Source organism: Pongo abelii, chromosome 10 (assembly GCF_028885655.2).
Source record: "Pongo abelii isolate AG06213 chromosome 10, NHGRI_mPonAbe1-v2.0_pri, whole genome shotgun sequence".
Taxonomy (NCBI): Eukaryota; Metazoa; Chordata; class Mammalia; order Primates; family Hominidae; genus Pongo; species Pongo abelii.
In genome coordinates this window covers 112,677,473-112,702,497 of record NC_071995.2, presented here as the reverse complement: position 1 = coordinate 112,702,497, position 25,025 = coordinate 112,677,473, and the positions used below count along the sequence as shown (strand labels likewise).

The following is a 25,025-nucleotide window of genomic DNA, read 5'->3' as shown; positions in this document are numbered from 1 at the left end:
CCCTCCACCTTGCTGCTGTTCTCTGTTTCCATTTAGCAGGGCAATGACTGGGTTTCTATGTTCATCTGTTTGTCTCTGTGCTAAGCAGGTCTCCAGGGTGATGGCGAGATGTCTGGCTCTTGGCCCTCTGGGGCACAGCACTCCCCACTTGGTCCAGACACATGTAACTCAGCTCATCACCCGCATCATGCGTCTCATTTCTCCCATCACTGAAGAATGAGGGGTTTCCCCAGTAAGTGACTTTGCCACCTTATACCTTTAAGTATCAGCCCTCTGAAAATGTTGACCATTCAGTGGAAATCTTCCTAAAACACACAGTGCCTTTTCTAACCAGTGCAAGGAATCCTGAGCCCAGGCCACAGCCTGGAGACACTGGTCAGATCTGTTGAGGTGTGTCTGCCGTTTTCCCCTGTCCTAAATAGCCCCAGACTGCTGTGCTTTTCCAGTGGTTTTAATATCATGTTTTGATACTTTCTGTGTAATCAAGGGATCAAAAAACTAAAGCCTATGTCCCCGTCATCCGTTTTTGTAAACAAACTTTCATTGGCACCTAGCCATACCCACTCATTTACATATTATCAGGGGCCGCTTTCGCGCTACAGGGCAGAGTAGAGTAGTCGCAAAGCTAAAATTATTGACTGTCTGACCCTTTATAGAAAAAATGTGTGTATCCCTGGTCTAATTCGTGGCTGCTAGTTGTCACTTCTGGAAGTCTTTTAGGAACCTGCCACTATTAATCCCAGTGCCCTTTTCAACTCCTCTGGGATGAGAAATTAAATAAACGAGTTTGTTTCTAAAATAAAAGTAAATAGGCTTTCAGTGGCTGGGCCACGGGGCAGGGCCAAGGGCTTTCCCATGGGTGACAGGCAGAAGCTTAGTATGTGGGTTTCAGGCATCATTTTGTTTACCAGGGGCTCTTTTCTTTATTTTGGCTTCTCTGGAGTCTTGAGGAGTGGGTGACAACATCTCCTTGTGCAGGCTGTAGTAGTCACGTAGCCTTAACAGCATGTGACTTGCTTTGCTCTAAGCTCCTTGTCCCCTGAGTCTCTGTGCTGGCCCCTAAATGGTGGCATTGCCTCACATTCCATTTGTGCCCCACAAGAGGAATCTGGTTCCCTGAACCATATGCAGGGGCCTCCTGCTGCCATTGGAGGGCCCCTGTCATAGAGATGCCCTCTGGAAACCATGCAGATGTGTCTGGATGTTGAGGTGTGTCACCTTGTGCTTCTCAGAGAGGTCAGCACCCTGATAGTCACAAACTGCTATGTCGCGAATCTCAAATCTCCCTGGGATGTCTTCCTCTTGACCAGTAAGCAGAAGCCAGTGTTGGTGACTATGGGCTGCTGCTTGGTGCTGTTAGTGCGGAGACGATACATGGAGAGTTTTCTAATTTCCTAGGGACTGGAACTTTCTACCTACCCACCTGTGCCCCTTGATCCCTACAAAACCCTGCAAGCTCAGTGGATGTTCTCCCTGTATTTGTAAGATCTTGTTGCTCTACTTTTCCATTGATAGCCCCCTTATTCTCATCACCTGCCCTCCTCGTTCTCTAAATAGGAGGATCCAGGTCATTGGAAGATTCTTGCCTTAGGTCGAGGAGTCAAAACAGACTGGGAGAGCAGCACAGTACAGGGCTGGTGCAAGGCAACCCGAGCTCTGCAGACATTAGGGTTCTGGAACCAAATGAAATTGATAGGGCCCTTTCAGTGTGTGTAGGAGACGTGGCAGGTGAAGGAGTGGGCACAGAGTGGAGATAGCAGGTGCTGCAAAGTTGAGCGGCCACCCTGAATCCAGCCTTTTCAGGAGGCGTGGCCATCAGCAGGCAGCAGGCAGCAGGAGTGGGTGTGAGCCGGCGACACAGTGTGTCTCCCTGCTTGCCATCGCCTGCTCACTCTGAAACAGTAGGTCCATCTCCCTGCTCTGTTTTACAAGAGAGCTCACCCCATCTTCTCCTCCTGCCTCGTCACTAACTTGGTTTCCACCCTCAGCCTTCCAGGATCCTGGAACTTCATCTTCATAGCAACCCCAGGGGTAGTTAAATCCAGTACCAGAGGTTTCTAGATTTGGTGTTGACGTGGAGCAGCCCTGGGAGCCCAGGAGTTCACCCTGTAGTGGCTTTTCTTAGAGTGGCAGCCGAAATGGGCAAAACAAAGGGTGTCAAGTTAGGCACAATGTTCACCACAGCTGGTGACTTCCTGGATTCTCTTCATCTCCTCTTGGAGTTTCTGGAGTTACTGTGGAGATATCAGGCCTGATGGAGATAATAGCAAAAAGCAAGATATGTGGCTGATTAATTCTTGAACCGTTTTTAAGCTAACAAGCAAATGGCTTTTTTTTTTCCTCTTTAATTTTTGTCCTTCCTCTTTTCAAACATTTTGTGTACTGAGGATAACGACACCAAAGGGTGTTAAATGGGTTCTGAATGTCCACCTCTGGCTGGCCACATTTTAGTAACGATTTCATTAGCCTAAATTATCCACTTTATTTTCTTGTAATGGGATTAGCTGTACTTGAGGCAGCTGAAGACCAGAGGGGGAGAAAGTGGGGGAGAGCGTCCACTGTGTGTTTCATTAACTCACTCAGGCAGAGGGGTGGAACTGACCAGAATGCAGTACCCCAGGCCAGAAATCGTGCCTCCATCCTCTTCTGAGAGGAGGAGCATGCACAGCGGTCCCAAGGGCTTGCTCTGCCCAAGGGATGGCAGAGGTGCCTGGGTCTGGCTGAGAGATGCCTCCTTGGGGACAATTTCTTCCAATTATCCATGTGGATAAGAGGGAGATCTGCTGCTTCTTCAGAGCTCCACGAATCACAGAATCACATCTGGCCTCTTCTGCTTAGGCCCCTTTGCTATCTCAGCTCTTTTCTGGGAACTCCTGATGTTCACTAGGAGGGGTCGGACTCTCTCAGCCAGCTCCTCGCTTTGACCCAAAACACCATAAGGGCTTAGGAGGGGTCACCTGCTTGGCACCAATACAGATCCTTTTCACAGACAAGTGCATTACTCACAACAGCTCCCATTTCTTCAGTTCCTGATATATGCCAGGAACCGTGGATTCAACGACACTGTGTGGGCTGGGGGGCGTTGGTTGGAGCCTATTTTATAGGTGACAAAACTGAGCCTCAGAAAGGTGGTAGCAGGTGCCGGGCTGGGATCTGAACCAAAGTCTGGCTCCACACTTAGGTTCTTTTGGTGATGCTGTGACTCAGCCCCTCGCTGTCAGAGCTAGACTTCCTCTGCAGAAGCTCCCTGCTGTATACAGTCCCTGGTGAGTTTAGAAGTATTACCTGAATGTTAGTTAAAGACCAAGGCCTTGTGCCTTAATGTATATGCTCGGCCCTTCTGAAATGACTGCCTTCTCCTCTCCCACATGGTACCTCCCAGCTGTGTTCCATGGAATACCAGTGTCCCGAGAGATGCTAATAGCTTTCCTTGTTTGGGAGTTTGAGAAATACTATGTCTTTTCCTTTCCCAGAGAAATCCTCCATGCACCTGACATCTTAAAGGCACTGTCAAGGTCTGCAGCAGAAAAGCTTGCTGAACTCTGTTTAAACAGATGTCTCCCAAACTTACCAAATCCCAGAAGACTTTACACACAGAATATCTATTAATATCTTTCAGGACAAGTTCAAGAAACACTGTTTTTAAAAAGTTATCTCTGATTTTTAAAACTCTATTTTTATGAAATTCTCTGCCCGAGGACTCTATTCAGGTTCAGCAGACAGGGTTCCCCCTTCAGTTGCTTCTAAACTCCATTCACAGATCTACCCTGTCTACTGTGAGGCAACAGGTGAGGAGAGCATAGGCTTTGGGGTTTCATCAGGCCTTGATGTGAGACCTGGCTCACCGTTTAATAGTTTTGTACATTTTGGTAAATACCTTAAGCAGCCAGAGACTCATTTTTCCTGTATGTAAAATGGGCACATAGCTGCCTCACAGGGTTACTGAGGATGCATAAGAGTAATACATGGACTATATTTAGCACAATGCCTGGCCTGTTGTGTGCTCTTAAATAAAGGGTGTGACTACAGAAGGTGCCTGTGATGGAGCAGGAGAAAAAATACTAGAATGTCCATTTCTACTTAGGTTTTATTTCGTCCTTCTACATTTCCTATTTATTTAGTTATTTAGTTATTTATTGAGATAAAGTCTCACTCTCGACCAGGCTAGAGTACAGTGGTGCAATCTCGGCTCGCTGCAACCTCCGCCTCCCGGGTTCAAGCAGTTCTCCTGTCTCAGCCTCCCCACTAGCTGGGCTGTTTACAGGTGCGTGCCACCACGCCTGGCTAATTTTTGTGTTGTGTTTTTAGTAGAAATGGGGCTTCACCATGTTGGCCAGGGCAGTCTAGTACTCCTAACCCCAAGTTATTCACCCACCTCGGGCTCCCAGAGTGCTAGGATTACAGGTGTGAGCCACCGTAGCCGGCCTTAAATTTCCTAATTTTTATTTAAAGATCTACATAGAGAGTGAAATAGCGGTACATGTGCATATCATTTATCAGTTTTAAACTGTACATATATTGGAGATGCATTCTGAAAACTATTTTGCTGAGAGTGTGCACCAACCCTGGGTTGGAGGGGACTGAAAACCACTGGCTTAAAATCCACGCCCCCTGGAGGCCAGAGCACATCAGGTCCACAATTCTTTCCCAGCCCAGAGCTTGGTACCTGCACACAGGATATGCTTGGGAAATATTTGCCTGGTGATTGCAGGATCCATAGTATCTGAACGATGAGTCCCATGAAAATTCCTACCAAGCTTCAAATTGTGGTTTCAGTGCTGGAGATTGGTGAGGGATGATTCATTCATTAAGTGTAGCCACAAATGTGTTCACATCTGAGGTAGATGCTGTGCAGCAAATTGCCATTGCAAGACCCTCTCTGTCCCCAAGGAGCTTAGAATCCTGCAGAGGCTACATGATGTGAACACAACTGAGAGGGCTGGTAGGCTGCAGAGGCCAAAGGAGAGGTCAGAAAGGCCCTGTTGCTTGTCCCAAGACCTAACCCCAGGTCATAAGGAGCTAAGAGGATTCCTCATTTTGGGAAGTAGACCAGCCCTTATAATCTCTTGAAACCAAAATCAGAATGGAGCCCAGATGTAGAACCTAGTACCCAAGGCAGCCTACAGACTCCTTCTGTTGTTTTTGGCAACACGGTGTCTTGACTTTGTTACCAATATTTTAAAATCTCATTTCTTAAAATAATCTGGACCACTAGCTTCTTTGGAAGAAGGGGAAGATCTGCTAGTCCCGGGCCCAGATGTCCACCTGGCTGTCTAGCTTGGGGCTGAGTGGCCCCTGTCCCTTCCAGTGGGGCAGTGGACCTCAACCCTGAGCAGGCCCACACTCACCTAGAGGGTTTGGTGCAGCCCCAGAGCTTCTGATCCAGAAAGACAAGAGGAGGGCAGAACATTGCATTTTTGACAAGCTCCCTGGTGATGCTGATGCTACCAGTCCAGGGATCAGTCCAGGCTGGAAATGATTTGCCCAGGTTCACCCAGTTGGTGAGGGCAGAGGCAGGCCAGGAGCCTACTTTTTGCATACCAAATCCCCCCCATCCAGAGCCTCTCAGGAGAGTCCGTGGGTTCCATCTGAAACGCAGGCCCTGACTCTGATTTAGAAAGACCATTTAAGTGCTCATCCCTGGGATTTCTCATCTAGAAAATGAGAGGGTCATGCTTGCCTGGAAAGGACCCCAATGAAACGCTATTGAGAAAAGCTAAAGGCCATCCTCCACACCTCTTTTTTTCACTTTCTTGGAAACTAGGCCATTTTTCAGCCTCCAGGAGGCAAAAATGAAAGGGAATATTGCGTTGATGGTGATAAGGTAACCTTTCTACACCTGGCTGTCACCATGATGAGCAGTAACTAGAGAAGTTCAGTCTAAAAGGCACTTCTAAGAAGAGAGAGCAAGAACAGAAGAGGAATAAACTCCACACCTAAATATGCCTCCATTAAATGGCTTCCAAAGCCATTGCCTCTTTTCAGAGCAGGCTTGACCCTGCACTTTGTACACACTCATCAACATAACCTTCTGCGGGAGAGAAAGCATCTCAGTGCAGGGCAAACCATGCTGAAACTCCTTATTTGTGTCTGCATCTTGGCCAGGGTTGCCTGTGGAGGAGCCAGTGTCTTCTCATTCCCACCAAGCAGCACATGATTTGAACATCATTATCCAGACAGTATTCCCTTGGTAAATGATCTAGCTGCCCCCCTCCCCCCCGCCCTTTTTTTTTTCTTGCTGTGATGATTCATTGCCTGGAAGGAATAAACATGGATACTTTGGAAAGAGTGTTGATTCTTGAGGACCAAACGCTCCTTGTAATAGCATATGGTTGCACTGCATAAAAGAGCATCATCCTATGGGACAGAAAGACTGAATGTGTTGCGCCCAAGTGTGACTATGCTTCCACAAGAACATACAGTTATATGAGATAATGCATGTGAAGTATAGGGACCTGGCACTCGGGGAGATGTCAATAGATGATGAATTCATGATTAAATGAATGGATAGAATGTTTTCTGAGTGCTAGACACAGTCTCAGGTTCTGTAGACACAACAGAGTATAAGAGCCCTGACATCTTGGACTCCACTTTCAGTCTCTAGCAAAATGAGGGGAAAACTAAATAAGTAAACAAGCCATTTCAGACAGTGCTCAGATGTGACAGGTGGGGGCGGGTGTGCAAAGGAGGCAACATTAGACAGGATGGTCACTAAAGGCCTCTTTGAGGAGGTGGCATTTCAGCGGAGAATTGAACGGCAAGAAAGAGTCAATTGTGAAAACATCTAGGCAAGCAGGGTTCCAGGTGATGCAAAAAGCAAGTGCAAAGGCCCTGAGGTAAGCATACCTTTGGTGGATTCAGGGAATGGGGAAAGCCAGTGTGGATTCTCCATAGTAAATGAGGGGGTGCAGGACATGAGATAAGATTGGAGAGCAAGAAAAGTATGTCTGATCAGGCACAGTCTTGATTCCCAAGTAAGGAGCTCAGAAATTATTCTAAGGATGCAAAAACCATTAGAGAGTTAAGCAATTTGGAAGAGATGATGACTGGCACATACACACAAAACTCCAGGCAGTAGTGGCCATTGAAACCCACTGTGGGAATGGTGATGACTAACAGATATTCATGAAACTGGGGACAGTAGTAGCCATTGAAACCCACTGTGGGAGTGGTGATGACTAGCACATATTTGTGAAACTCGGGGCACTAGTACCCATGGAAACCCACCAGATTGATTGGATTAGCCTCTGTTAGAGAGTTGGATGAGGCAGGCTTGAGACCAGCCCTCACAAAAGGCTTTAGTTTGTATATATCTCAGGAAAAGTGAGAATTTTAGATGATAGTTCTGTTCCCAAGCTTCCCTCCACTACAGAAATTGCCCATTATAGATGAAGGGATAGGTTTGTTCCTAGCTGTGCAGTTGGTCTGTCTCTCCAACTTGCCACAACTGGGGCCCTTGGCCACGTGGGAACTCTGTAAGGGAAGGGGAATGTGAGACAGGACACCATGCAAGGCAGCTGCCATCTTACCATATTTCTTGCCTAGTGGGAATGGTTCCATGGGTCCATAAGTTCACTGGTGGGGCCCTTCTTTAGGATGGGGCCAGGGGAGCAGTAAGCAAAGATCAGGCATCCTCAGCTCTAGACCTTTATCAATTGAGATAAGTGGCTTTATCCCATAGTCTTCTTGTGCATCTGAGGAAGAGGGGAGGGAGCTCACTGGCTGCTTCCCAGCTAAGAGGCTTCCCATGCAGCTGCCCCCAATCAAGGTGAGGGCAAGGTTAATGCTTGACCTGCTGGTGACTCCCTCCCTGCACTCTGCATCATCTTTGGCTGCTTGTGGATAGGTGGACCAATCGTGTGAGCTCTTAGCAAAGCATAGACCTGTGGGGCACACCGCCTACTTTGAGCCTAGCTCAGCCTGATGCTGCCCATGGAAACTTGGGCAAGTCACTTCGCCCGTTGTGGTAGGTAAGGGCTCAACAAGACCTTGGAGAAATCATGTTCCTTCTTTGAGCCTCAGTTTTCTCCATCTAGGAAATGGGATTGACATTGCTCAGCTCACATGGGCCTTGTGAGTTCATGTCCAGCAGGTGCTAACGTGCTGCTGGGCACGTAAGCACTGAGGAAGTACCCAGTGAATGGACAGATGTGCGTGTATGTGCATCATGTGTGTTAGAAAATTGGTGGGGGTGGCATATTTGAAAGGCTTTTTAATGCCAAGAGATTTAGCTATTTTTTCTTACCTCTAGAAGGAGCAGAAGAAGCTTGCAGTTTATTCTTATCATGAAACCACCCCTTCATCTTGTTCAGATCACACCGTTGTTCTGACTCTGGGTCTCTTGGGTGGCAGCAGACGTTCTTTTCTCAACAATGCCTTGGGCACAGGTGGGGAGAAGTTATGCCAGCAAACTCCCCCACATGACTCAGCACTTCTGCTGGGATTCTGGTTCTTCCAACAGATCTGAATAGTGAGGGGGACTTATGTCCTGGGAGCAGAAGGCCCTAGGTTTGACTCCCAGTTGGTGCCAGCATGCAGGCTGTGGGGTTAAGCAGGACTCCCAGCCTGCCCAGGCTCCAGGTACCAGCACAGCTGCAAAACTGTCCAGCTCCGCATCTCTGGAGGGTTCTCGCTTCCTCTGCTCCACCCTTCCTCTCTCTTCTTTCCCCCTGAGCCTGTCACTTCAATCAGGGAGGGAGAGAGAGACCCAAGATGATTCATCCCTTTTCGGTAGCAGCTGCTGGCCAAGGCTGGGGCAAGACCAGTCAGGGGGCACGCAGTTTGCACGGAGAGAGGAAATCCCCACCCACCCATACGCTGGCCACACACACACACACACACACATATTGTGTCTGCCTTCAGGCCTGTGTGCAAACACGATTTCCATCCCCCGACTTGTTTATGAGTGCTGGGCATAATTGGCTTGCCTCATGCAACACCTCGGAGCCCCATCCCACCTCCTCCCCCCTCCTCCCTTCTCTCCCCCCACCACACACCTCAAAAGAAATGAGAAACGTGACAACAAACTCCAGTTGTGGAAAACCCACAAACCCACCACCAATCATGCTCCTGGCATGGCAGAGGGGGTGGGGCTGCAGGGTGGGGGAGTAATTGGTGAACCCAGGGTGAATGAAATAATTGGAAAAGTGAGGTGTGAGTTTGTTACCGAAGTGTGAGCCTGGTGGGGGAGGGAAGGAGGGCTATGTTTAAAAGCCCGGTATGTCCTCTTTATTCACAGCTTCTGATACAGTAATTGCTACTTTGTGGTTTCTATTATCTGCACAGTGGGGAGTGTGGTGTGCGTCTCCTTCCCCTGAGCGGCAGAGTTGGGCTCAGGGAGGAGTTCCTGGGTGCCCTGTGATTTTCCTCCTCCCCAGTCCCTGGTGGCCCTGCGCAGCTTCGCCCCAACAGCGACCTAAGCTCCCAGGAGACAAAGGTTCATGCACAACTTCCTTCAAAAGCTGCTCTTAAAAACAGCTTCGTAGACCTTGCTGTCAGATAAGAACCTTAATAATGGCTGGTATTTATATATCGCTTATCTCCAAGGAGCTAAAGGTACTTCATCGATTTCTTCTCCCCCAACCTTTTTTTTTCTTTTTAATTCTCTTTTGATAGCTCTCTGAGATCATTAGTATTGGCCTTATATGATCCCACACCGTTATACAAGCGACCAAGCCACTCACTGTCCAGCTTTGTTCTTGGGCTGGGAGAAGCAGCCCAGATGAGAAACATCTCGGCTGGATTTTGAGTTCCTGGGGCCGTGAGACATGGGCAAGTCACTTTTCTTCTCTGGCCCTTGGTTTTCCCATCTGTAAAACAGAGGCATGGAGATGATGTATTTAAAAGACTGCATATTGCAGGCACTCATTGGTAGCGGAGATGATGGCAGCAATGGTGGTGTCTTGAAGCCTCATCCATGCATTTCAGGAAGTGTCCACAGACATCGGGAAGTTCCTTCTAAGATCTAACCCTGATCTTTCAGCTCCCCCTTAAGCTTCAGTTCTCTCATGTCCTGTTCTTAGAAGGAGAAAAGAAACCTGCTCACCATAGCCATTTCTCCGACTCTGAAGAATAATAGGATTTCTGAAGCTTCTAGAGTCTTCGTGGGCGGCGTTTCATTTGTCGTGCTGATGTCTGCCTGGAAACCCCCGACCACAGCTGTGACCTCCCCAAGGCCCTTCAGCTGCCTGGGATGGGATCCCCAGCTCCCTGATCCCTGCCTACGATCCCTGGTAGATCCAGGGTGCCCTTCTGTCCCAGCTTTCCCTGCTGAACTCTCAAATGCCACTTTTGCAGGCCACAAAAACATGGCTTCTGCAGCCTCTCCTCAACGGCGTTTTTCTCTACCTTTTAATTATTTTTCTCGCCTTTCTCCAGACCCTTAGCTGCTTACCATGCACAGAGCATCCACAGCTTGCAATGTGCTGCAGAGAGGGAGGAATTAACCTCAACAGTCTCTTTCTCCCTCTCTCTCTCTCTTTCTCTCCTTCTCTCTTTCTCTCTCACACCACCCCCCCGACCCCTTCTCTCCTACACACACATACACACACACACACACACACACACACAGAGTCTGGCTTACCAGAAATCTGGGCAGAGGTCATTGAGACCATCAAGGGATAGGAGATTATAGCCCTTGTGGGCAGAAGTAGAGGGTTTGCACACAGTGTGGGCAGAAGGAACTGGGACTCGGTCTACCCCCACCTTGCCTGGTGGTCTTAGGGAAGTCACTGGACCCCTGGGAGTCCACACAGGGCATTCCTAGCCACCCCACATGGGGCCTTCCTGCTTCACCCCAGACCTGGCCGAGACTCGGGAAGAAAGAGGCCCCAGCTCTTGCAAGTGGCCAGTCCCCGTCCAGATGATACAAGGGGGTTGAGTCATTGTTCAGCAGAAAGAGAGCTTGGGCTTAACGTCAGACATGCCTGGATTCACATTCTAACCCTGCTGCCTGTGAGGAAGGACCCTCTGGCTCCCAGAGCCTCGGTTTCTTCATCTGTAACATGGGAATGATAAGGCTAACAATGGTTCACATTTGTGCTATGTGTATTTCATTTCACCCTCATCACCGCCCTCTGAGGGTAGGTGTAATTTACCCATGGTAATGTCTACCTTTCAGGGCTACCATTTGCTTGTTTATTCGTTCCAAAATACCTTCAGGCTTCTACCCTGAGCCAGACTCCTGGGCTCACTGCCACAGGTCCAGTGATGAGCAAGATAGATGGGGCCTGGACTCTTGCGGAGCTGAGCCCTAGCCCCGGCCAGGGAAGGCATGCACCCCACAGACCCCTGGTCGGGGAGCACAGTGAGCGGTGACACTGTGGATGGGGGCAGTCACCCCAGCCTCGAGGGGTCAGGAAAGACATCTCGGGGCTAGTGCAGTTAGGTGAGGCCAAGGCAGGGACGGAGGAACCAGCTCACCCAGTGGCTGTCTATGGCCATGTTGAGAAAGCACCCAGCCTGGTCTTCCCTGTGCCTCTCAGTTGCCTCATACCAGCTCTGAACGCTGTCAGGCTTCAGCCCCTTAGCCACCAGATGTGCCATCCCTGTAGTCCCAGTGGGCTTCTGAAGACTTGGACCCAAAGAACCATTCATCTGAACGAGCTTACAAGAAAATTTGTCCACGCCCTGCCCTCTCTGTTCAAAGCCAGCATGGCAGAGGGGCTTTGGTGGAGGGAAGAGAGACAGTGTCTGTCATGGGATGCATCCGCCTTTAGGTGGCAGAATGAAGCAGGGTTTGCGGGCTTGACTCCTCAGCTCTCCAATCTCACCTTGTCCCCACCTGCCCAGCCTGTGGTCCCCAGCCCCGGCCCCCCTCCAGCAGGGAAACCTGACTGGGCTCCACTCCCCACGTTCCTGGCTCCTTCCCCTCCCCAGGAGGCTGGCCTTGTCACCAGTGCCTCTCTGCCGTTTCTCGTTGCCTGCACAGAGGAGGCACCAGGAGGGGGGAGCAGAGCTGCTGGGGAGAGCTCCGAGGAGACGTGCAGATTCATTTTGAGGATTCATAATGCCACATTTACACACCGTCCTGCCTTCAGAAATTGGGCTGGCAGATGCCTGGTCATGCTGGCAGGGCTGTGGGTTAACACTTTGGATTTAGCTTATATCATTTCACGAGAGCTTACGGCCTTTACTGTGTTTTTTACCCAATCGGTCTTTGGCCCCGAAGCATCCTAGACCATCGTGCATATGTGTGTGTGCCCAGGCAGCCGCAAGTGTGTGTAGATTTTCAAATAAAATAATACCTCTCTTTAGATGCCGTGCACATTAAATATTTATCGGTAGCAATTTGTGCGTATATATTTGATAAATGGACATTAGGAAGGAATTAGGGGGTGGGAAGTGAGACAGGGAGGCAAGGGAGGCCTGAGAAAGCCCTATCCCTTTGTCCTACAATTTCTCAAAGGTTTAACCTGGAGGAGAGGAGAGGAGGGAACCGGGGGGGATGGTCCAAGGCCGTGGTTACTGGTTTGATCCCTGTCAGGAGGAGCCAAGCCATTTTCTTCTCCAGAGCTTTGCCTGACTTTGGCTTAGAAGATACCGAAATGAAAGGTCAGAGGGAGGGGAAGCAGGGTTTAGAGGGAGTAGCTGCGTATCATTTGAGCGCTGAAGATACACATGTCCCAGGTCCCAGATCCAGGAGAAAGGGCCCCATCCCATTTGCTCAGCCTGGGGTCACCCTGTACTCAGCTCAGACATACAGGCAGTTTGGAAAGGTCAGGCAACCCTGCTGATCACATGTCCAGAGCCCCAACTCACACACATGGGCAGTCCCTTGCTCTGGCCAGGCCCCCAGGCCCCCCAACCAGAGCCTGGCTACTTGTGTGCTAGGCAGGGTCCTCCCCAGTGCATAGTTACCCTGCAGGGAAGTGGGGCCCCATGGGTGCAGGGAGTCTCTAGCTGGTTGCAGAGGAACTGAAAATTCTGCATTCACATCTCCAGCCTGATTGTTCCCTCCCTGCCCTGCCTGATGGCCCGGGCCTGGGAGGAGAAGGCCGCTCATGCCCCTAAGCTGACGTATGCGAGCGTCTATGTGCCTGCATGCACTTGTCTTTTATAACTCAAAGGGATTTACATGTGAGAATCAGTCCTGCCTTCCCGACCTCCCTTGCGGGCCTCTATTCTTAAACCCCTATGTCTTGCCTTTTGTTTCTAGCACCTTTGGGGAGTTGAAGACGGTCCGCCTGCCAAAGAAGGTGACTGGGACAGGCACACACAGAGGCTTCGGCTTTGTGGACTTCCTCACCAAGCAGGATGCGAAGGTGAGACTGTGACTCCCTTCCCCACCTGTCCGGGCCTCCCCTTTCCAGTACCCATTGTAGGAGAGGCAGCCAGGCCTCTAACACACACAGAGTCACCTCCCCATGCAGGTGTTCTTTTTTTGCCTTTGATTCTGCTTAATGTGTACAACACCCTTGGAGAAGATCCTGGGGGTTTTGTATTTGGAGGAAGGGGCAGTTTCTGTGTCCCCTTCCCTCCCCCCGTTTCACATATGCAGGAACCTGGGACATAAACTGGGGATGGGAAGCAAATGGGTTTCCCAGGCCTCTCCACGTCATCAGAAAATTCCTCAGTTCAGGTGGCCCCCTGGGGTAGGCAATATGGGAAATGCCACGCAGAACAGTGCGGAGAGGGCAGAGCGCTTGGAAAGGAGAGTAAGAGACACCCAAGAAGCAGCCACAGGAATGCGTCTTTCCCTTCCTTTTTTCCGCTCATGGCCAGGGCTTCTGTTTTGTGCTGGTTATCTGTGAGGGCAGCCCTGGCAGGTGCAGCTGCATGCAAGCGTGCGTACCGACATCCCTCCAGGCTCCTTGAGAACCTTTTATTTTTGAAGCAAGGCGGCATCTCCAAATTGGTTCAGTGCAGCACAGCCAGGCTTTGCTCCTGCAGTGGGTGCTGGGCCCAGCCGCCGATGTGGGGCAGAGGCTGTGTGAACAAGAGCCCGGCTGTACCCAAAGCCACTGCCCTCGTGGCATTGAGCTCCAGGTCAGAATCCAGAAGGAAGGTGGCTGCAGAGCTGTCACAGTGGGCTGCCTTCCGTGAGCTCTGCCCACAGGTGGCCTGTCCCCTCTCTCAGCCTCACTGTTCCTCAAGGCTAAAATAAAGTGACAGGGAGGTCTCATTAATGGCTGGGATCCCCTTCACCTCTGACGAGCTGTTCCTCAGAAGAACAGTGAACATTTCCTGGAGTCACACCCATTGGGCTTTAGCAGGCTGGCATCACAAGAGGCTCAGGCGGTGGGTCAGCTGTGCAGAGCCAAAGGTGGCAGCTCCGGGACACAGCTGCGGCCTTTGTGGGCCCTGGGAACACGCACAGGCAGAGAAGGCGCATGGGGATCCTCGGAGCGCCTCGCCAGCCACCTTTGTCTCCGAGTCTTGAGCTCAAGTGCCTGTTTTGTTGACACATGGCCATATTTGTCTGGACATCTGCTCCTCTCTCCTCCTGGCTGGCAGCCTTTCCCTCACCTCTCATCAGAGACAGCAGGGGACACACCTGCATGCAGCAGGTCACTGCCCTCACCCTCACAGCGGGGCAGGCACGTGGTGCCCTGCGTTGGCTCAGGGCAGCAGCGGAGGGCTGCCTTTCAGAGCTCCTACCCACGGCAGCTCAACCCACACTGGCCTTCCCTGTGCCACAGTTTTCTGATCTGTGAAACGGGAATGATGGCTGCGCCCCCCTCCCAGGGTTAGGGCAGGTGGTGCATGGGAGACACTGACTCGGTCCTGGCATGTGATGGGTACTCGATACTGGTACACCGTTTCCTTCTCATTGCCACCAGCCTGGTTCCCTTCAGAGCCACCCTTGGTCCATGGATTCATGCACACATGTGGTGCTCTGTGGATAGAAGAGAGTACAGGGCAGTGTCTTTTCTCCACTGCATTCCACTGAGCTCTGGGTATCCGAGGGGATTGGGCAGTGATGGTGTAGAAGTGTTGTCATCTGTCTTATATCAGAGTTCCTATAGGAGGCTGTGCTTGGGGGAGAAATGAGGGATTCACTCTCTGCTCCTAAGAAATGTCTCTTACAAAGAACAATACGAGAGCTTGTCGTTGCAACACAAACTTCAAAGCCAGACTGCCTGAGTTTGAACCCCAGGGCTGCCACGAATCTCCCGTGTGACCTTGGGCAAGTGACATCCTTTCTGTGTGCCTCAGTTTCCCCCCCTCGTAAAATGGTCATAGGGTTTTCCATATTTTCATAGAGTCATTGTGAGGTTTGGATGGGGTGATAATTTAGAACAGGGCCTGGCCCCTACATACTGGCTGTTGGCTGTGATGAGGAGGCATAAGGCGTTGGTGGTGACAGTGGTGATGGTCTGAAATAAGAAAGGGTGTTCCCCTTCTTATTTGGCCACCCACTAGGCCTCTTTTCTCACCCACCCGCTGGGCCTCTTGTGATGCCAACCTTAAATTTAAAGCCCAGTGGGTGCACCTCCAGGAAACGCTCACTGCTGTTCTGAACGGCTTGTCAGAAGTGGAGGGGATCCCAGCCATTGATGAGAGCAGAGAGCAAAGGCGTTGGAGCCCCTTCACTGGAAGCCCTCTTTCAGTACCGAGAGGTTGATGCCGAGTTGACACAGCCCTTGAGACATGGAGGGTCCAACCAGGGCTGGGCCCCAGCCGTGAGCCCTTTGACATGTCACCGTTGGCTCAGTTTTGCTCTTCACCTTTATTAGGACAGAAGGTGGACTCCCAGGTAATCAAGGCAGTGAGTGCTATTGAGGAAGTTCACCCAGTGCCCAGGTGGCTCGCACTTGGCACACCCAGGCCCGGCTGCAGATGTTCGTTCTGAAGCCCAGCACAGCCCTCTAGTGATTTATGGAGGTGGCAGCTCCTCCCCCTCCATCCCTTCCCTGCCTTTACTCTGGGCTCTGGGAGGAGAAAGGGCAGCCGAGGACAGTACAGGCTCAACTCACAGCCTCTCCAGGATTGGCCCTTCTCCTTGTCAGGTGGCTATTTCTGGCCCCTCCATCCCTGTAGTGACTTCCCTCTCCCACATTGGGGCTTGTGCCATGGAACGCACTGGTCTTCCAGGAAGGAGGAGCCCATCAGAAGCACATCTTTCCTGCAAGGATCCCTTTGCTCCTTTTGTTTCCTAGGGAAGCTGCCATTGCTTTCTCCCTTCCCAGCTCCAGGTCTGTCTGGAGAACTTTATTGTCTTCTGAGTGGAACATTTAGCACTCTCCACTGACCCGTAGAATCGTGCACACTGCATATTAGTGAATAGGATTCTGAATATTGTAAATATCTAGTTAGCTCTCGAGGGTGGGCGTGAGTTTGAAGAGGGAGAGCAATACTGCCAGAGACATGGAGTCAAAAGCACTGGTGATCTTTTTTATCTCAGCAGAAGGAATTAGTGAGAACCCAGGGCTGGTAGAGGATCCTCCATGATCCCAGCCTCTCAGGGCTGGCTCCTGTGCATCCTCCCCCTGTTGAAGCTCTTAGGGAAGGAGATTTCCTTCAGAAACCTTTCCCAGGGCTCAGTTCAACCCTGACCCACTCACATCCCCTGCCAAGGGCACTGATCCCATTTCCTGTCATGGCACCCTCCATGAAGATAAATAGTCACCCCCTGTGTTGGCATCGGCCACCTCTTGAGCCAGGAGGTCTGCCCCAGCAATCGTCAGATGGGAGGAAAGAAGGGACCGAGATAGGCTGAAAGGAGGGGGCAGCTAAGCTTATTGTAGAAGCTGAGGCTGGAAAAGGAATGGAGAAATGAATGGTTTCTGGGAGGGGCCAGTGCCGCGGCTTGATCCCCGGTATCTCGACTCCCAGAACAGTGCTCTTTCCCCATCATCCACCAGTCCATTTGCCTGCTGACAGAGGATAGAAGAGTTAAGGCATCCCCTCAACACCACAGTCCCTGCTGTGGCCCTGAGCATGTGCCGTCTCCACCGTCCCTGAACTGAGGGGTTCTGAGTTGTCTGACCTTTCTCCATGAGACCCACGTCCCACTGTGCATATCCTCGAGGGCTCTGTGATATCTTTCAAGCCCCTTCTGGATTCAGCACACATACCCCCAAACTGGAAAGAGAATCCTAGCCAGAGGCTCCTCGAAGGCTGTTGTGGCAGAGCTCAAAGTAACCAGGCAACTGATGGTAATAGCAAGAGGCTCCCGAGAGCACGCCAGCATTGTATGTGACATTCACCGCACTCTCACTGCCCTACCCCAGCCTGCGGCAGCCCCAGCATCGGGCGGGAGATTTGCATCCAGTCTCCCTCCCGAGTCTCGCTGAGCATTTGCTAAGCTCCAGCACTGAAGCCACCGTGGAGCCCTATGAATTGATGGGAAGCCCAGACCCTGGTCTGTTACTGAACTGCTCCAGTGAACCAGGGGTGGGTCCTGACCATCTGCCCTCATCACGGGCCCTGGTGACCAGAGGCCTGCTCAGAGGAAGCAGGATCGATGAGCTGGCATATTCTCCCACCCTAGGACATTCTATCAGCCCCTAATGTCCTGGGCAGTAAATATCAGTCCCTCTGAAAATGCTGGTGTTATCTAAACCTCCAGGTGTGATGATCTGGCATTTCTTAAAGAGACTTCCCCACATGTGGAGGGAAGCAGGGGACAGAGGTTGATGGGGAAAGGAGAATGGGGGTGGTGTAGGAAGTCAAGGACTCAAGCAGTACTGCATCCTGAATGCACTGGTCTCCTGGGTGGCCTGGGTCTACACCGTGTGCATGGCTGTCAGTTGTGTCATCAGCGCCACGCAACCAGGGGACCACACGACCTGGAAGTTTCTAAAAGGGCAGTATCTTTGAGTTGATAAAAACTATCAACTTCTGGAAGCCCGTCTTTGGCAGGGATGGTGTAGGATATTTGCATATATAAGTTTTAATCCTTGTGGGACTCTAGGAGATAGGTGCTAGGAGGCCATTTGACAGCTGGGGAAACCAAGGCTCAAAGGGACAAAGTTACTTGCTCAAGATCATATAGTGGTACTTGGCAGAGCTGGGAAAAATCTGATTCCAAAGCTTGTATTCAGGGATTCCTCCTCCCTTCATTCACTGATTCACTTAAATTCTGTGTATCTCCACGCGAGGCTCTGGGTAGCGCCCCTTCTCCCTACCGTGCGTACCACCTCTCACCCAGCCCTGACACCTCACCAAGGAGAAGGACTCTCCAATTAGAGGGACACTTTGGAGGAAGGCCAAGAGCTTGTCCCTTAAAACGTCTCTTGGGAACAAGTCCAGAATGAAATCAACTCCCCCCAGCCCCCAGAGGAGGAGTGGGCATTCAGTCAGCTGCCCCCACTAGCACACTCTACCGTGCTGCCTTCCAACCCTGCCAATCCCCAGGAGTAGCCTCACTAAGGAGGCAGCAGCCTTTCACCTGGGCAGCTGTAATGGGGACTCCCTACCAGGTACACTCATCCCCATTGGCTGAGTGGCCACCAATAGCCATTGGGATTCCAGTTAGAAGCCACCACCTCCTCTCTCTTTACCCAGACCGGGCTGGTCCTGAAGGAAGAAAGGAAGGGCAACACGGAAGGGGAAGACCACAAAGAATAGACTTGCAGCCCAGAAGCCAGAATATTAATTTTTTCCCATGCAATGCGCCTTTAATTTTTCCCTTCCCCAGGCCTGCCATGCCTTTGTACTTTTGCAGTTGCAGCTGTTTTTATTTGCCGCGGCTGCTGTTGTTTTAAAAGGTCTATTTTCACATGGAATGTTATCCAATTAGCAGAGCAATGTGTTGGCTTAAATAAACACTTGGGGGGAGCCGGCAGTAGGGAGACGTGATGGTGGTTGGCGTTGGCAGGCAGAGCTGTTCTCACTGTGGTAAACAACCACAGCTTTCATTGTAGGGTCGCACCAGTTAATGTCTCCTTCCTCATTTCTCACTTTTCCACTCTGCCAAGGGTGGGAGCAGAGGAAGGGATGTGGACATGTGGCCCAGGCCCTCCCCAGCCTAGGGGATGCCAGTGTTTTGGCAGAGGCTCACACTGGGCCTCTCGAGGAATGTTCTGTGAGCCTACCGTCTTCACCTGGCAGATTCTAGCCGAACAGGACCTGGAGTGGAAGGGACCAGTGATGAGCGAGCTGGACAAAGCTCATTAAGGCAGGGACAGCCTTCCTCTTCGCCGGGTGCCCAGCGCACCCAGCACAGTGCTGAGCCGTGTCGTGCGCACAGTAAACCATCGCTATTAGATTGTCAGTGGTGTGCATTCAACACGTTTGTTTAAACTGAGTGCAGAGAAGGAGGAGCGTGCTGCACGGTGGTTAGTGTGGCCTGTGACATCAAGCGGCCTCTTTGCAGCTGTGCGAACATGGACAAGGGACTTCAGATCCCTCTAGCCCAAGTGACTTGTCCCCACACGGGCAATAATAAGGCTGCCCTTGAGGCGTTTGTGAAGATGAAGCAGAATGTTGCGTGCAAAGCATTTAACACAGGCTGTGGCACGTGACACCAAAGAAGTGAGGGTGGCTGAGTGTTCCTCTGGGCCCCTGGGGATCAAGGGTGCTGCAGCCTGAAACCTAGGTGTCCATTGTCCTGTGTGTCCCAAAGCGTTAACCGAAAGCAAATTGAGGAATTGGAGTTTTGTCCCCACTTTTCTGTTCAGGTGTGCATGTGACGTGTGTGTGCTCATGACTGTTTTGTAATTGTGGGCTTTTTGCCAAGTTTTCTTCAGCCAAGCCCTGGAGGAATTGAAAATGTGTTTGTATCCCGAGCTTGCATTTCAAGGCAGGCTCGGCCAGCCCACGTATGTATGGGCTGAGACCTGGGATCAGGACAGGCTGCCCTCCTCAGACGGGCAGGTGAGCAGCCCTTGTGGCCAAGACTCAGTGCCAGGACGGACCCCTCTGCTAATTGTGTCCCTGGAGCTTCTGTGCGGACTGAGGACTGCACAGTCCTACAGAGATCAGAGTGAGAAGGACTCAGATTCAGACGTCCTCATTTCAGATTTATCAGGCAGGCAGTACTAGTCATCAAGGAAAGGTAAAACTCCCAGCCAAGTTTGACAGCCTTCCTCCCTTTTAACAGCATTAAAATAATTTTTTTTTTGAGACAATCTCGTTGTGTCGCTCAGGCTGGAGTGCAGTGGCACGTTCTCTGCTCCCTGCAACCTCCACCTCCTCGGTTCAAGCGATTCTCCTGCCTCAGCCTCCCAAATAGCTAGGATCACAGGCGTGCACCCCCACGCCTGGCTAATTTTTGTATTTTTAGTAGAGACGGGATTTCTCCATGTTGGCCAGGCTAGGCTCGAACTCCTGGCCTCAAGTGATTCCCCCCGCCTCAGCTTCCCAAAGTGCTGAGATTACAGGCATGAGCCACCGCACCCAGCCTAAAATAATTTAAATTAAAAAAAAAAAAAAAAGAAAAAAAACTTTACCACAAATGGCACCAGCAACAGGTACCAGGAATTAGGCCCTTCCCATTATGCCAGGCGTTGGGCTAAAGGAAGATTTGCTGTCTTATTTATGCTTCCCAGCAGCTCTGAGAGGCTGAAGCACCCCCATTTTGCAGTTGAAAAAGTGAAAACTCAGAGAAGTTTATTGAAAGCAGCATGCCCAGGCCTGTGCCTGAGGGGAGCCCAGAGCCTCAGCTGCCCGTGCTGCCCGTGGCCTTGTGGCTTGGTGCCCTTGGGTCCCTGGCATTGGCCCTCTCTCCCTAGTGGCTCTCTTTCCTCTCCCAGGGGTTGCTATAAACTTGCAGAGGTCCGAAGTGTGTCCCACCTTTGTCTCCTCATCTCGTGTTTGCCTCACAGTCAGCTCCCCGGAGACTTTTGAGTCGAATCGCACTGAGCTGAGCGAGCTAGGGAATGAATGCATGAGAGGGAGAGGTGCCTCTTTGTCTGAAGAGTTCAGAGAGTATCACCCAGAAGCGGACCCTGGATGTCTCTCCTAGAAGTTCACCCTCAGCTCCATGGTGTCATTTCTGGGAAGGGACTGGGATGGGAGTCGCCCAAGATTGTGCAGGGAGCTTGACTTATTCTGGGTAAACTCCTACCTAGCAGACAGCTACCCTGTGAGGACGGAAGCAGCTAGTGAGGTTTGCTGAGAGCTTACTCACAGGACAGTGGGAGCCTTGGGACGCGAAGGAAAGGATCTATCTCTCTCTCAGGGTGATGGCGTTAAAACACCCCAGGGAGGCAGACCCTCCTCCCAGAAGTCCTTGGCCTCAATTTTTTGACCACCTCTGCCGAGAGGCCCCAACAGTGCCAGCGACTTACTCTAGGTGTTGGGGGCACAGCGGGTTTCGGAGGGGTTGGTGTTGTCCTTGTTAGGACAGATTTAGCGTCTGCTGAGAGATGCAGCCCTCTGGCTCTGCCAGAGACAGCTCCCTGAGGAGCAGAAGGGGCCAGGAGAATGCCTTAGAGTTCTAAAGACAGGAATACTGTCCTCAGCTCTGCCCAGAAGCCGTGGCCCTGGGCAGTTCTTCGCAGCCCCTTGGGATGGAAGTCCTGCCAAGGGCGTGCAATGCCTTTTGTTGCTGAGAGAAGGTCTGTCTCCAGGGAAGCTGCAGAAAGGTCAGGCCCAGTGCTGCACTGGCAGCCTTCCAATGCCTTCCCAGTTCTTGAAAGAGGCCGCCAGGCTGGGCCACAGTCTAGCCTGCGGCTGTCAACCCCACACCACCTTAGCAGATTGCCTTCTAAGGGAATTCAGAAAAGGCGGCAGGAGGCCAGGCCTCTTGATGCCTGGAGTCCATGGCTTGAGTCAGAGGAGCTGAAAGAGCTGTGATTTCAGGACAGCAGAGCCAGAGAGCTGGATCATGAGGGCAGCCCTGGAGTCTGGCTAGACCTGCTCAGAGCTTTCCTGGGTAGGCCTCAAATTCTGAGTAGGGCCAAGGCATGCGAGACACCCCATCTGAAGTAGGAAATCCACCTGTCCCCCGGTCAAGGCAAAGGAACTCCAGATCCTGCCAGGGATCTGGCAGGAAACAGAATCTACCCCCACCCCCAGGTGGTGTGAATGAAGAGGTGTTTACAGAGGCGTAGGTAGGGCTAAGGGATTCCCCAGGGATGGCAAAGCCCCCAGAACTGTCGTCTCCCTTGGGCCAAGAGGAGGGTTGGAAGGAAAGCCAGGGCTGAAGCTGCCGAGGAGAGGCCTTTAGCAGGAGCTACAGCCCTGCAGGGAGGGGGAGGGACACAGCACCAACCTCTCTCCTCCCTCTTCCCCTCTTTCCTCCAGTCTCCCAGAAGTGCCACCCATTTGCTTCACCTCAGTAGAAACCAGAGGCCGAGAGAGCCCTGGTCACACTGTGTGGAGTCGGCTCCTAAAGCATAGAGGATGGGGGAAGGGGGACCAGGAATAACCAGCCCTGGCCATCAATGATGGCAGGAAGTGTTCCCAACAGCAGGGGTGGCTTCTCTTCTGTGACATTCGTTTTGCTGGACTCCTGCATCCTCGGGGTTCTGTGCTGGATCTTCAGGCCTCTCCAGCAGACCATCTGGGGGTCTGACATGCGATCTCTCGAGCCCTAGTGGTGCAGGTTACTGTTCCCGTCCTGCAAAGCCCCAAGCCAGGCATGTTGGGAGCAGAGCCAGACCCAAGATTATTTGTGTATCGTTTCAAAAGGCCAAATGTCCCACTCGTCTGGATGGTCAGGCACTGCCTGCTCTCTCAGAACGGGACATACTCCTATCCCCACTGCGTTTGTAGTCTATAAAGTGCAGGGGTTTGAAGGGAACTGTGGCAGGACATCTAAGCCAGCCCTCCATCACCGGCTAGGACCAGCCTAACCAACTACCCCAGTCTGGAGACGTGTTCTCAAGACACCCAGTGAAGGAGACGCCACAGTGTGCTTTGTGAACATTGACTGAGTGGCCTCTGCCCCAGCACCAGGCTGAGGATCTTAAGCATGGAGCGCCTTCCCTCCAGGGTTCGAGGTTGAGTCAGGAAGACTGGCACACAGAAGGCATTACGGGGCAGGGAGCAGGTTCTGGAAACGGAGGCCGGGTGTCCAGGGCACAGGGAGGGTGCCTGGCTGTTGCCTGTGCAGGAGGAGCAGAACCCTCTCTGGGCCATCTGTGTAAGGGGCCAGAGACAACGTGTAGAGGCCAAAAGGAAGAAGGAGAAGGAAGTTGACCTGCATACGAACCTTGGCCAGTGCCTCAGTTTCTCATTCATTGAAATGGGAGAATAATATCTGTTCTCAGGAGTAGGCTGAGGTCATATGCTTGGAGTTCCGTGGAGCTAGGAGATAGGATCATCCATGCTAAGAAGGCCTTCGATGCCACAAAAGGAAAATCAGACAGCAGGAGCCAGACTTGGAGAGGAACAAAGGTGCAGTAACTCCTCAGTCTCCTGAGATGAACAAGCCCGGGGGCTGTTTTGGCAGAGGAGCACCATGCCTGCAGCTGAGGTTTAGAAAAACGCTTGGGAGAAGGTGGAGGTCAAGTTTCAATGGGGTCAAGTGTAGGCAGACACCAGGGAGGGAGCTGCTAGTGGACCTCTCTGGCTTGCGCTTTTCCTTCTGTGATGGCTGGAACCTTCCAAGCTCCTCACAGTCTTTTCTGTGCCAACCCGAAAGCCCCTTGAGACCCGGGCCTGCATCTTCCTCCTCCTCCCCACCTGCCTTGCCCCTAGAATGTGTCAAATATAACAAGCTCTCGTTACGCTCTTTTAATGAAACACAATTACTCTGGATTATCCAGGGCCTATTTTAGCCTCAAATCACTGTCCTCACACCGCCTGCGACAGTTTGAGGCCACCACATTCCAGCCACCCAGGCAGTGGGCACTTGGGAACGCAACCTGATTTCATATTAACCTGCAGGGACTAGAACTCAGTAGGGTAATTCTGCTATTTTTGGAGAACCACGTATTGTGCTCTAACTTCAAATACAAAAGAGCTTTTGTGTCTTACCTTCCCTTCTCCTCGCTCTTTAGCCTGATAATGAAAAGTGGAGGCATACATCATCATCATAACAGCCAATCTTAAGTGACACATGTTATGTGCCAGACAGTGTTCTAAGTGTCAGACTTAACAGTTCTCTGAATTCTCAGTACTCTTTGCTGCTGCCCTCCTTTTACATATGAGGAAGCTCGGGCTCAGAGAGGTTCAGCAGCTTGCCTGAGATCACACAGCTCATAAGCACTAGAGCAGGGATTTGAACCAAGGCAGGCCAGCAGCAGAGCCCACCCTCTAAACTGCCATGCCACCTCCTCCCTTACCATGAAGAGCTCTTCCAGAGAGAGGCCAATAACGTGTCAGAGGAGTGCAGAGGGAAGAGAGAAAGATTTATGAGAGGTGATGTCGCAAAGAAGCCAGAAGAGGGAATTTTTAGTGACTCCTGCAATGAATAGAGATCTCTCGGGCTTTCTGTGGTACAGGAATAGAGAACTGGCTTCCAAGGGAGAGAAAGAAACATTGAAATCTGACAGTGGGAATCAGAGAGGCTGGGGTTGGAGCCTCTCACCCAGACCTACCTCCTGGGATCTTATTCCGTTCTTGAGAGTTCCAGCCTAGCATTCACCAGATGCATCCCCTTGGCCACCCCCACCCCACCGTGTCCCCGGGACCACAGCTCCTCAGGGACCCTGGCACGAGGATGGAACATCCACCACACCAGACTCCCCACCAATTCCTCTCCCCCCATCTTAAAACCCCAGCTCCCCCAGTCAAGCCGTTTCTCTGCCTCGCCAGCTGAGAACGCGTGTGTTTTAAAGCTCTGAATGGGCCATTTCGGCTCGGAGTCCAGATGCATTTTTATATCCACATGGAAAAAAATGCAGAGGCTCTGCTGGCAGTCAGAAAGAGTTTTTTAAATTAAAGTTAAAAAAAAAAAAAGGAAAGAAAAAGTTTTCTGCACCTGGTCCTTCTCAGAACAGCACAGAGGAGAACAAAGCGTTTCTTTAATTTGGCTGCATGTCTAGTTTTAAAAAGATGCATGTTCCAGTCACCTCCCTTTTGTCTCTTCGGATTCATTTGTTTATTGAATGTATATTATGTGCTGCCCTCTGTGCTCGTTTTGTGTAAATCTCACAGCCAGTCCCAACAGGGATGAGGAAACGGAGGCTCAAGATGTGGCAGTTGATTACCCAAGGGTATTGTGTCCTTTCCCTAGGGCTACTGTAACA

The 25,025-nt window shown here is 51.4% G+C and overlaps 1 protein-coding gene across 3 annotated transcripts in view; it reads left to right on the top strand.

Annotated features, from left to right (window-relative positions):
- The window catches only part of RBM19 (RNA binding motif protein 19), a 142,684-nt gene that overhangs the window by 92,333 nt on the left and 25,326 nt on the right, over nt 1–25,025 (top strand). For all 3 annotated transcript variants that reach the window (XM_024257175.3, XM_024257173.3, XM_054527651.2), the window contains exon 22: nt 13,157–13,262. In XM_024257175.3, the coding sequence (XP_024112943.2) occupies nt 13,157–13,262 (106 nt within the window). The remainder of the gene's footprint in view (nt 1–13,156; nt 13,263–25,025) is intronic.